The sequence below is a fragment of the Pimephales promelas genome, chromosome 9 (genome assembly GCF_988280905.1).
Source record: "Pimephales promelas chromosome 9, fPimPro1.hap1.1, whole genome shotgun sequence".
Classification (NCBI taxonomy): Eukaryota; Metazoa; Chordata; class Actinopteri; order Cypriniformes; family Leuciscidae; genus Pimephales; species Pimephales promelas.
The window spans coordinates 7,983,663-7,997,771 of NC_142777.1; the positions used below are offsets into that span (position 1 = coordinate 7,983,663).

Here is a 14,109-nt window from a genome sequence, read left to right on the forward strand (position 1 = left end):
GGCCATAAATCATTTTTGATACAGGCTGAACGGGTTCCTTTGCTTCTTCTTGCGCTTGAATATTTAAATTGGCAAGGCTTTCGTGATGATGCAGCACTGCCCCGTCAACGTTAACATTTGTTCACGTTTATGTTCTCACAACATTTAATTTCTTAAATTCACCCAATGCAATGCAGCGCCAGGTGAGCCATACACTCTAAAAAATGCTGGGTTGTTTTAACCCAATTGTGGATCAAATATGGACAAGCCCAGTCGTTGGGTTAAATTTATAAATTACATTTTTTAATCCAACAATTGACTTTGTCCATATTTGACCCAAAATTGGGTTAAAACAACCCAACATTTTTTAGAGAGTAGTGTTTTTTTTCTAGTTTCAGCCCGATGCAGGTTTCATTTTCACGTCCTGCACCACGTTGTTTAAATAGCAAATTAATTTGAGTGTGCTGGTCTGAAAACCAGATGTGTTCGGGCGCATTCTTGGCGCGTTGCTATTTTGAGGTAACCTAAATAGACTGAGCAATTGACTAACTCATCGGTTCCCAACAGGGGGGGCGCGGCCCACAAGGGAGCCTCAGCGAGCTCTGTGGGGGGTCGCGGCATATTTAAAAAGGTTCGTTTGAGCAATGAGCATTAAATAAAAGTCCTTAACTTTTTTCTGTTCAAAATTTACAAAATGTATATAATGAGTGAGTTCATCATGAATCCATTTTCCAATCCGTGTTTTTGTCTTATCCTGAACCACTATGGTACACCTATAATAAGTGTTTACATTGGGACTATTTTACACTGGTTCGGATCGCTGCCGCTGCGGAGTACTACGTACCTTCGTGACTCGTCATAGACGTACACAGAGAGAAGTAGTTCCGGCTACACTGTTCTTTCCGAAAGACGCATTATTCTGTTAATAAGTGCAAGTTTATTATCGCTCGCTATAGCGCCAAAAGCGTAAAAATAAAGCCTCACATTGATAAAGCCTCACAGATAACATGCAATTATTGAGGCCCCAGATAACAGTCATTTAATAGCATATATTCTTTTTCTTAACCTAAACACCAGTGTGAATATTTTTATTTTTGCATTTCAAATAGGGCCAATTAATAGGCTTCTCCTAGGCTTACGTTGTTAAATTACAAAGGGCCTACTGATGTTTTAGTCATTGTATTTTCAATATTATAGGCTATTATTTGTGCATAAACATACCGTTTGTTTGAAAAAAAAAAACATATTTTGTTATCCGTGCTGCAAGCTTACAAGAGCGATAATATTATTAAATGTGAAGGGGGGCCCTAAAAGGTTTTCTTGGGAAAAAGGGGGCCATAGACAAAAAAAGGTTGGGAACCACTGGACTAACTGAAACCTGGTCTAAAGTCAATGGCATCTATAGGCGGGTCCACAACGCATGAACATTCTGCTTATTCCACACACATTGATGCGCAGCAGCATACAAACCAGCCATATCTTAAAAATGAAAGGTTTACAATGTAAAACATTAATATTGTGAGGAGCCAAATTAAAAAATTCTTTTGCATTTCAAAAACATATATGATCCACTTTCAATAAAGATTAATGTTGAAATGGGTGAAATGCTCCTTTAACCTCATGCACAAGCTGATCCATTTCCTCTCTTGAGGCAAAATTCTCCATGTAATAGCGAATTCGCCATGTTTTGCGAGCACAACTGGCTTTTAAAGGGAATGGGAAGTGAAACTCTGATTGGTTTATTGCACGTTACGGCCAAAACACACTCATTACCAACATATTCTCATCCTAGGGCGTCATCTAACTGACGTTTTTGACAGCCCATTCTCACTCCCAAGGCGTCACCTAACTGACGCCTTGGGAAGCATTTGACCATGCTTCAATATCTGACGCTTTAGGCGCCCTTTAGCGTCAGTTAGATGACGCCCTAGGATCGCGTGTACCCTACCCCCACCCCACACCTAAACCTAACCGGGTCCTCTTACTGACGCTTTCCTTTAGCGTCAGTTAGATGACGTCGTAGGATCGCGTCATGTAAGTGACGCTAAAGGGCGCCTAAAACGTCAAATATTGAAGCATGGTCAAAGGTGACGCCTTGGGGTGAGAATGTGTTGTTTTTGACCATGCGTCAAAATCCGACGCACATGGCACCCTTTAGCTTCAGATGACGCAGGTAGGTTTAGGTCTGGAGTAGGGTTAGGGTTAGACCACTAGGAGGCGTGTCTCATATTGACGCTAAAGGGTGCCATGTGCGTCGGACGTTGAAGCATGGTCAAAAAGCGTCAGTTAGATGACGCCTTGGCATGAGAACATGCTGTCATTACTCATTAAGAAAATAGGGAGAACCCTTTTAGATTATGCGCCGAGCGCGCTGAACCTCTTCCTGTCGTTAAATGAGCAAAAGTGGATTCAGACACAACCTAAGTGCACTTGCCCTGTGCACTTTATACCATTCACTTAGATCCTTAAAATAGGGCCCAGTGACACAATAGAGGCTCAAACTCCAGCGATTCTCAGCAATCAGCAGTTCTCAAAAAACACTCCAGCACTGTGGCATTGGACAAAAGGCGAACTCACAAAGTCCACAGAAAAGTTAGCGTTTGTAAATTAGTTTGGTGCAGACATTGCACAATTCACCTTCAAACAAGCAAAAGTTTCAGTGTGCTCTCTCTGGTTCCAGGGAGTCAGTGCTGTCCACCTGCGCTGTGAACACAGGTGATGTTGAGCTCTGTCACGCACTGAACAGACTGACTGTGGGCTGACCCCTGACCCCTGAGGTGAGCATCACTGTCACATCTGTGAATCTGAGCAGGTGGCAGCAGTGTGAGAGGGTGTCACTGACCGAAGTCAAACCACTTCTTCAAAGAACAAGGCTATGTGTGCGGGATACTTTCAGTGTATGTGCTGACAGTGATAAACATGTGTCACATGACCTAATGGAATGTGACAAGTTAATTTTGCAATTTTCTTTTTTGTCCAGTTATGTGTTAAAATGATATACGTCCCTGCCAAATCCTGGCCGAGATAACAATTAGCACGGGACTAATATTATCACAGGACACCTTGTTGGGTGAAATATGGTAGATCACTTGTGGGGAAATTTGTGCTTTACAAATTACAGACATGGCCGTTTCGCATGGGATTAAAATCACATACATCCTCCGCAATTATTACAAATGACTAGAGGGCACCAGGTAATAGTTATCCTGTGCGAATAGCGTTTAAGTGAACAAATTAGGTGTAAGGTGTTTTTACAGATCATCATTGCGTGTCGGTAATTGGTAAATTAATGTGGCATTTAAAGCGCTGTTAGTTTTGAGTGATGTGTCTACTGTAAAGAACTGTGTTTAGCATTTTGCAAAAAGCAAACTGAGTGTAAATCAGAGAATGTGCTTGCAGTTTTGCAGACTTGGTCTGAACATTGGGTTGAAGATTTTAGTGTGAAAGCAAGAAACAACAACAACAAAAATGTAACACTACCATTGAAAAGCTTTGGGTAGAAAGATTTTTTTAAAGGATATTAAAACTTTTATTCAGCATGAATGCATTTAAGTTTTTAGATGTTGACATTTTCTATTTCAAATAAATGTTGAAAAAAAACCCTCACCATTTCCAGAAAAAATATTAAGCAGCATTGTTGATAATAATAAGAACCATTATTACTATAATTGAGGGCAACAATAATTCATTATAACTTTGCAGCAAATCAGCATATTAGAATGATTTCTGAAGGATCATGTGATGTTATAAATTACATTTTAAAATATTCTGTTAATTGTATATATATTTAAATAACTGCAGCCTTGGTGAATAAGAGACAACAAAATCATACTTTTACATAATTACATAGAATGCTTTTCTGAACACTGCACGTCATTTTGTGTGCTCTGGGTGTCTAAAGCAGATGTTGGTGTCCTTCTGAAAATGTCACTAGAACAGAAAATATATATTTTTTAAAAATGTTGCTATGTAACAGACACTTCTGACTGATGCTTTAATTGCACAACACTACCAGCAAATGGACTTCATACGGTGTGCCTGCAGATCTCTAGTGCTAGGAGTCATCTGGCATACAGTTCATCTATTGAGAGATAGTTGACATTTCAAGGAGTCCATTTCCTGTGCTGTCTCCAAGTCAATGCGTGGAATAATGTGCTATAAATTAGTGGAAGCCAACAGATTAAACATGTGAAATCTCCAGCTATTTTGATTCTGACAACAGCCCGAGGTTGGATGAGGAGCCTTACAAATGCATTCAGACAGGAGTGAATACTTTGAAAAGAAAGAGGGGGCATTTAACAGAGGAACTAAGACATGTCTTATATACTGTAGGCACTAGGTCAGATGGGTACTTTAACGGTTAAAATACCGCACACCACAGTGCTAAAATGAAAGTTAGCATTTGTTGTATTGCATTGTACTTCAGTGGAAGCTTTAGTTATGATCCAATATAGATTCCAGATTAGAGGATGATTTCCGGGTGTGTGATTTTATTCATTTCCTTTGGCAGTCTCTGACGCATTTCTTCATGAGGGATACGGATACACACCTTACGCCGCCTTCACACTGGCAGTTTAAATCAGCTCCGTAATACGCAATACGTTCCCAACGGACGTCGTACTACACAGTGAAAAGCATCGGACACAAAAATGGCGGAGAGATTCTGTCAGTTCTGTATGATCTCTCTGATGAGGGTTATGCTGCGTGAGGAAAGTTGCTGAGGACGTTGACATGTCAGGTCGGCTAAAAAATGTGATATAGTGGTGGTCAATAGTTCAATGTCTACCTTCAATTTAATTGTATTAACTGCCCTTAAAAACGTTAGAAAGTCATGAACTCAACTCATTATCATTATGAAATCATTATTTATTTTATTAAAAGTTAATAATTCAGGTTTGTTTATCAGTACCATAGCAACGGTCAACTTCCGCGGAATTGTCGGATAGGAACCGTCCGTAGCTTTTCGCACGAGTTCAAATTTTTGAACGCATCCGGATGACCAACGGACACGATTTTCTTCGCACCGCACTCGGTCGGACCCGTTTCGGACCCATTCGCATGCGGTCTGCGAATCTCCATAGGAAATGAATGACTTCCGGTCGTTTCGCAGCCGCATCGGAGCTGATTTCAACTGCCAGTGTGAAGGCGGAGTTACAGGCCACATCAGCTGACACCACAATGAGACTCTGAGTTTGGTGTTTAAACAAGTAAGAGTTAATTAGAGTTCTTTAGAGAAATTTCATTAGAAAGCAAAAAATCTATTTTAAAAGTGGCATGATGCTTTATAAGCATAGAAAATCAGCCAACACAAATATTGGGGAAAATAGTTTAACTTGAACTATATACAGTATATTAGTGCTGTCAAATCAATTAATCGCATCTTTTGTTTACATAATATATGCTCTGTGTATATATTATTATGATTATATATATATGTATATATTTCAGTGTTGGTGATGAAGTCACTCCAACAAATGTTGAGGATTGTGCGGAGGCAGCGCTGATGGAAACGCTCATGGTACGTGACCCAGGACTCAGAGGAGAGTGGTCAGCACAACAGCTTTGTATACACCATTGTTTCTTTTTTGAGGTTGTTGTTGTTCCAGACCAAGCGTGCCACACAAGCCCACAAAAGTGAAGCCAAAATGTCTCGATCGCCCCCCTGTGACCGGTCCTAGTATAGGTCATAACCCCCGCCTCCCCATGTTATTCAACGGGACGTGAGACCACTTAACAATTCAAATACACTTCACATATCCTTTTTCCAAAGATAGTTTCTGTCATTTACTGTAGTTTATATCACGCTGATGTAATTTCAAAAGTTTGTTTTTAAAATAAGTTTGTATTTAGTTAGTTATTTTATGCTTTAAACACGGTGCTGTGACTGCATGATTGACAGCTGTGATTGACAGGTTGTCTGTGAGATGTAGTCACTGCTGAAGCACCAGCGAACTTTTTTTCATAATGTTGACTATGTGGTTAGTAGTTGTATTTACCTTATTTTAACGAGGTACTGCAATCAGCGGACATCATTGGAGACAAAGGCCACTTAAGAAATGTGCGGGGCGTGTGCTTGCAAAAGATTCAGCGAGAGTGAGGGCGCGGCCTTGATTTCACGGCTTTACTTCCTGCTCTCGACTGCGCATGTCTGGTCCCGAAAACGCAAAGTGTGCAGACTCAAGTCCCAAGATGTCAGAGCCATATCGGGACATTGGCGGCTTCAGTTCTCTCCGATGGAAAAGAGCGGAGGAGCGTCGTCCATCTTTTTTACAGTCTATGTTCCAGATAGAGGTCTTCACAGTGCACCCGAGACCCGTCGGCCCAGGATATTCGGGTCTATATTTTAAATGATCAGCCGGGTCCGGGTCGGGTCCGAATCTATTACTTCGGGTCCCGGGTCTGTTTAACATTGTGTGTAATACCCGCGCGATCGGAGTGCAATCTCAAGTGCGTGTCATGTTTCTATGGCAACCAGAGCAGAGCTTCAGCTAAACCACGCTTTACATTTTCTCCAACGTTTATAATAATATAAATGAACCGTCTTGTTTAATCTTAAAGGGTAACTAAACCCCCGGTCAGAGCCTGACTCCACCCACTGGCAATATTTGAAAAATGCTGGAAAAGTGGGCAGAGCCCAGCGGAGGGGGGCGTGCACCTGAGATGCATCTCTTTGTATGGAACTTGCCTACGTCACCAACAACCGCTGTGTCACGTACCACCGCAAACATCCAATAGGAAAATTCAACTGCAGTAGCCACCGTTCAACCTGAAGAGGGCAGCACTAAGACGTTTTTACACCATATATTGTAGAAATAGAACACTTTATAAACAAATGCCAAAAAAGTTACTCGAATCAATGACTGGTATTAACAAAGATCCATTCTTACAAATCATTAACTAAAAAAAGTTGGTTAAGTGTTTAGTTTCTCTTTAAAGTTTTGGTGGTCAGATTCAGTCTCAATGAAGAGCAGAGAGCACAGATATGATCAAACTGAACAAGCAACACGCAATCATTATTATAGTTCAAAAGGGCAAACAGTTCAAGTTATTATGCAGACCCGAGAAATGTCATAAATGTAGCTACTGCCCAGACCCGACCTAGACCATCAGCGTTGTCGAGGTCCTGCTGGAGCAAGAACATAGCCCTATTTCGCACCGTTTGCAATGGGGAAGGGCTGCGAGAGGTCGTTGCTATGTCTGACTTGTCCAAGCTGGTCTTCATGAAGCTGGATGATCATGGTGAGGACTTCGGTTGGCAGCCTAGCTTCTCCGGAATTTTCCAAACTCCCTCCCTGCTCACGATATCAGATGGTTTTGTCAGATCCACAAAGGTGACGGAAGACAATGGCGGAAGTCCGCTTTTTTATGCAGGCAGGATGGTTGGGCCAGGTGGGGCTTGTGTGCTGATCTCTTCTTTGACAGCAGCTCCTGGACTTCTTAGTTGTTCTCATCGAACCAATCCCTGTTTTGCTTCATGGAGAATCTGAGGGTATCTTCAGATGTTTGCAGAACAACAGTTTTGATGCGGTCCCACGGCACTTCTGGGGCCGGAGGAGAGTCGGCTAGGCAGATGGGTTCCTCTAGCCTAGACCGTAGGCTCTCCAGGAAGACTGTGGCAGACTGAAGGCTGGAGACCTTGAGCTTCTTCCTCAGGGCATCACCTTTCTTTGGTTTGGGCTTAAAGTGGAATGTGATTTTGCAGAGGACAAGGCGGTGGTCTGTGTGACACTTGGCGCTGGGCATTACCCTGCTGTGAAGGACATTGTTTAGGTCACACTGGGGCACTAGAATGTAGTCTATAGCCGCTTTCCGACCGGAGGGACTTTTGCAGTTCCTAGAACCTAACGTTCCTATAACCCTTTTTTTCTCATGTTCCGACCGGACTAAATTGGGGATTTTTTAGTTCCTCAGATCGTTGTTCCTATAACTCTTTCAGTACCTAGTCTACAGCGAGGACTTTTTTAGTTCCCTGTCCCTAGGTCTACATTGAATGGTTCAACTTATTCGTCATGCCCACTGTCAACACGGAACTTGTAGCGCGCTGTCTGCCATACGCTGTGTTTTTGCAAAACATTACAATGAGGATTAAGACAAACATAACGCATTCAACCAGCTGATTGCTAATAATATCTAAACTTACCCGTCGTTTTGTTTGCCTCATGCGCTCTGCTCTTTTATCTTCTTCCATCATATTACTTAATATTATATTACGCTGGAGCCTTCGTCTTCTGTGTTTCTCTGTACAGAACTCAAACGCCGTACAAAATCTTTAAATGCCACCATTCGTTCTCCGTTATTAAGGTCCCGGCAAGGCAGAACACGAACCAGGAACATTTCAATAGCCTCCTCCATGCTTGTTTGTTGTAAGACCGTCGCCGTGCTTGCGTCCTACCAGTTCCTATAGCCACTTGGCCAGTGCGAACACAAGCAGCAAAACCGAGTTTGGGGGAGAGAAGTTCTTAGAACTGTTTAGAAGTAGACAGTTCCTATAACTAAGTTCCTGTAACTACTTGGTCGGAAAGCGGCTTATGAGATGCCAGTGTTTCTGATGTAGTGTGTTATTAGACCAAAGGTTCATTTTGCGTCTGAGCTCTCCTTTAAGACCTATGGGTCTTACATCTATTTTAATGAAAATATTTGAAAGATTTGTGAGATCTGATATATTAAAAACGTTTATTAGACCCAACGCAGTTTGCGTATAGATGAAAAAGAGGTGTAGAGGATGCAAGGGTCACCCTGATACATCTGCTTTTGAAACATTTGGAGGAGAAGGGGTCTCAAGCAAGGCTTCTAATTTTTCCTCTGCGTTTAATAGGATTCAACCTCACATCCTAGTAAGTAGGTTTTAGACCTGCGTGAAGTTGGCCCCCCACTGAACGCAAAATGTCGTCAAATTTGCTCAATGCTCAAAATGTGCTCAGTTTCTGCTGGTTTGTGCTTTAATATGTTTTGTTTGTGCTGCTTCGGTTTTTTTAGATATTAAAAGAATATTTTAGGTCATTCTGAGGTCACTCAGCCACACACACACACATTATCCAAATTCACCCAACATAGACTTGTTTGTTTGTGCTTCGTTTGTGCTGGTTTGTACTGTAAAAAGTTTTGTTTGTGCTGCGTCAGATTTTAAAATATCAAACATTGAATTATAGACGATAACATCACCAGCCCCCCGCAGGCTCCAAATTCAGCCAAAATAGACGCAATCCTTTGTGCTCCATTTGAGCTGGTCTGTCGAGTAAAAAGTTTATTTTGTGCTGCGTCGGGTTTTAAAATATTAATCATTGAAGGTTAGGTCGATGACGTCACTCAGCCCCCCCCACATGCTTCAAATTTATTCAAAATATACTCAATCGTTTGTACTCCGTGTGTGCTGGTTTGGGCTGTAAAAAGTTTCGTTTGTGCTGTTTTTGGTCATTCTGAGGTCACTCAGCCCCACCACATGATCCAAATTCACCCAAAACAGTGTTCTTCATTTGTGCTTCGTTTGTGCCGATAAAATTTTCGTTTGTGCTGCATCGGGTTTTAAAATATTAGACATTCAATTATTGTTGATGACGTCACCAGCCCCCCATAAGATCCAAATTCACCCAAAATAATCTCGTTCGTTTGTACTTCGTTTGTGCTGGGTTTTGCTGTAAAAAAAAATTGTTTGTGCTGTGTTGGATTTTAAAAATATGACATTAAATCAAATTATTATTATTATTTAATTGGTCACGGAGATCAAAACTAGTTAGTAATTGTCATTCTGGTTACTTAGGCTATTTCTAAGACGTGTCTATTTTTATATGAAGTCAGTACGATGTAGATTATTTCTGATTTGTTATATTAAATCTCCTACAAAAATTTTAGATGCTAATAAAGATGATTTAATAGAACATCAATTTCGTGTTTTTGTAGTCCTGTAATGTTTTCTGTCACTCACTTTATCTCTGGATTTGTATTTCAGCAAGCTTGGCCACGTTTGGGCACTAGAACAGCAAAAATATCCTTGAGGTGAGCACACTTTTAAAGTAGAATTAAAAAAGACTTTCCGTCATCACATCATTTGTTTAATAAACAATTATCTTTTATCAATTATTATTGTTGGGGAAACAATTATTGTTATTTTTATTAATTTACAAGGAGTATCATCTGCTACACTTCACTGCCACCACTAGGGGCAAGTGACACTTCTATTCAAGACTGCGCTTGTAGAAAGAGTTAGTAGAGAAAAGGTTGGTTCAAAAGTCGATACAATTCCACATTTCTGGCCAATGCGCGTATATATTGTTTTAAAACTGTCACTTACAATATTAGTAGTTTCAGGAATAATTGTAAAACATTCAAGAGAGCTAAGATTGTCAATGGTTATTGAACATAAAACTCATTGCTAAAACTGATATAACTCATTTAGCTATAAAATGCTGATTACAGTTGCGTAAGTTGTTTTTTAGTATTAAAAAAAATTAACATGGGTCACATGTGCAACTGTAGCAAACATTTTATATCTAAATTAGTGAGTTTAGTATTAGCAATGAGAATTCTGTTCATTAAACGCCGACAATCTAGGGGTCAACATTACCATATGGTCCTAATATAAGATATATTGTCCTTGTATTCAGACTAATACAGTAATGGATGAAAACACATTTATGCTGTACATTACTTTTTTTTGGGAGTCAGAATTATTGAAGAGGGTAATTATGTTTTGCTCATGCCAGATGCCCAAGAAACCAGCAGTTGACAGGGATTCCATTTTCATCGTCCTGTGTTCATCAAAAGAGGCTATAGTCCAAAATGGCAATAGTTTGCCATTTCGGTCTTACTTCAACTGTAAAAAACGGCCCGGAGAAGTCACGGTATAATTGTCTGTCATTCAGTGTCCAAAATTTTTAAATTTAAATTTGGGGCATGTGGGGGGCTGGTGGCGTCATCGTCTATAATTCAATGTCTGATATTTGAAAAAACCCGACACAGCACAAACTAAACTTTTTACAGCACAAACGATTTTAGCATATTTTGATGACATTTTGTGTTGGGTGGGGGGCAAACTTCACGCAGGTGACTTTTAGAACAGTTCAAACTGAGTAATAATTTAGTCAGATGGATTTTAGATTTTTTAATGGAGAGAACACAAATAGTGAAAATAAATAACACAATCTGTGTGCACAGGTTACTTCCTCCACTCGTTCAACACAAGGATACTTTCTCCACTTCTGTTTATTCTCTACACAAATATGTGCCATAGTCATTTGGAAAATTGTGTTGTGCTGAAGTACGCAGACAACACTGTAATTGACAACACAGTCTGCTTAAGAATAATCAGAATAGACATGGACCTATTATTAAAGGAATACTTAACCTCTGGAATGATAAATGTGCATTTACAATGGGTCATTTATTTAGAAGAAATGTGAAATTATTTTTGAATTTAGAGCTTTCAAGTCTGAGACAAGCCAGAAAATGTATTTTTGGCTTCTGTAGATGAAAGACAACAACTCCCAGAATGCACTTGCTTCGCTGCCCTAAGAGGCCACGCCTACCGGTAACAAAGCGCAGTAGTTAAACAACAAATCTAGGCTGCTAATGAGTCTCTGTGATGAGTCTGCCCGAAAGTGTGTTTGGAGATGTTGCCAGATGATTCGGCTTTAGCGTTCTACAGTCGCCATTAATCACGGTTACTGTGGTGAGCAGGACAGGACTGAGCGCCGTGGGACGGGAGAACAATCTCGTCTCTGATATGAAAAAAATGTGATTTTCAGCGTGGCATGGTTGTTGTTGCCAGATGGGCCGGTCTGAGTATTTCACAATCTGCTCAGTTACTGGGATTTTCACGCACAACCATTTTTGGGGTTTACAAAAAATCGTGTGAAAAGGGAAACAACATCCAGTATGTGGCAGTCCCGTGGGAGAAAATGCCTTGTTGATGCTAGAGGTCAAAAGGAGAATGGGCCGGCTGATTCAAGTTGATAGAAGATCAACTTTGACTGAAATAACCACTCGTTACAACCAAGGTATGCACTCATCTTCACTACAAATAGGAGGCTACAATTTGCAAGACATTTGAAGACTGTAAAAATGTTGCCTAGTCTGATGAGTCTCGATTTCTGTTGAGACATTCAGATGGTAGAGTCAGAATTTGGTGTAAACAGAATGAAAACATGGATCACTCATGCCTTGTTACCACTGTGCAGGCTGGGGGTGGTGGTGTAATTGTGTGGGGGATGTTTTCATGGCACACTTTAGGCCCCTTAGTGCCAATTGGGGATCGTTTAAATGCCACTGCTGAGCATTGTTTCTGACCATGTCCATCCCTTTATGGCCACAATGTACCCATCCTCGGATGGCTACTTCCAGCAGGATAATGCACCTTGTCACAAAGCTCGAAGCATTTCAAATTTGTTTCTTGAACATGACAATGAGTTGACTGTACTAAAATGGCCCCCACAGTCACCAGATCTCAACCCAATAGAGCATCTTTGGGATGTGGTGGAACGGGAGCTTCGTGCCCTGGATGTGCATCCCACAAATCTCCATCAACTGCAAGATGCTATTCTATCAATATGGGCCAACATTTCTAAAGAATGCCTTTAGAACCTTGTTGAATAAATTCCACATAGAATTAAGGCAGTTCTGAAGGTGAAAGGGGGTCAAACACAGTATTAGTATGGTGTTCCTAATAATCATTTAGGTAGGTGTATATGCTTAAATTACATTTTGTCATTTTATAGGAGCGAATAAATGACAAAGTTAGCAGAAATTGATTAAATGCCACAAAACTCATTTGGATTTTATGGAATCAAGGTCAGGAGCTCTGTGGTTCCCAGTATTTTGTGGTTTTGTGTTTTACTTCTGCCATATTAATCATGCATGACTGTAAGCACTATAAGAAAATAAAAATATTTTTTTCTCTTTGTGTATCTGTGGATGTGTGTTTTTGTGTTTTATGGTGTGGCATGACTGAGATTGTGAGGACTCACCGAGTTGGACGTCTACAATAGTCGGCTGCCTCTCTGATGGGAACAAGACTTTTGGTGCTCTGGTTGTAAGAAGTGCTGCAAAACAATAAACACACATTAGCAATTGGGCACTGAATGAAATATTACATCCATTACATCCAAATATTACAACTACATCCACTTGTCTAGGCCATCTAAAAGTAATTCATACATTTGGCAAACGCTTTCTCCAAAGCAATTTAGGGCCCTATTGAACAGCGGCATGTCTTGAGCACTGTGCAATTCAGTATGTTTTACAAGTCAGTGGACAAGGTAAAGTTTTGTGCAGTACACACTCAGGCATAACTGACTGTCATCACATGAACCCCTCATGCACGTTTCGTTGAATGCTCCCACAAAAAGTGAATAAGACAGTTTATGGTTGTAGTCTCTAGCTCTGCACTAACAAAAGTACAAAATAGAGCCCTTATCGTGCATTCAAAGTCCTTTTCAATGATTCAGAAGTAATAAAAAATTCTGTTCTTCCACATTTTGAAGTACATCCGAGTGTAATGGATTTTCGAAAAAAGAAAAATATAGGGCGGTTGTGATTCAGTTGTTGATTGGATGTTGAGATGTGGGCATTACAGATGAACTTGCAGGAGTCAGGTTTATGTCCTTAAAGGTGCTCTAAGCGATGTCACACGTTTTTTAGGCCAACAATTTTTTTTGTCACACACAGCAAACATCTCCTCACTAGCTGCTAGCTGCCTGTCCCCTAAACACACTGTAAAAAAACGCGGTCTATGGATACAACCAAGGCTCCACAAATGGCAACAAAAAACAAAAATGGCAACCCACTCCACAAAACATAACAAAGTGTTCCAGCCAATAAATGACAAGAAGGCCCTGGTGGTGGGGTTTGGGGGGTCAGTGCACGGATAAGGATGAGGGAGGGTCTATCTAGCCTCCATTTTGTGTGAAAATACTTTAAACGTCAACAAGATGTCACGTCACCCGACATCGCTTAGAGCACCTTTAAAATGATCATGTGCAAACGCTCACTAATTTCTTACCCATCTCATCCCACGCCTGCTAATTTCAAAAAGCCATTTAAGAGCTAGTAACGGAGGCTTGGGCCATTGATAGCAGACTAACGATGTGTTTACAGGACAATGATGTACTAAAATCGGAAAAGTTTTTACCTGAAGAT

At 40.6% G+C, this 14,109-nt stretch overlaps 1 protein-coding gene across 2 annotated transcripts in view; it reads right to left on the bottom strand.

Moving 5' to 3' along the window:
• The window catches only part of il1rapl2 (interleukin 1 receptor accessory protein-like 2), a 501,200-nt gene that overhangs the window by 23,485 nt on the left and 463,606 nt on the right, over nucleotides 1–14,109 (bottom strand). For both annotated transcript variants that reach the window (XM_089134720.1, XM_089134721.1), the window contains one exon: nucleotides 12,939–13,013. In XM_089134720.1, the coding sequence (XP_088990846.1) occupies nucleotides 12,939–13,013 (75 nt within the window). The remainder of the gene's footprint in view (nucleotides 1–12,938; nucleotides 13,014–14,109) is intronic.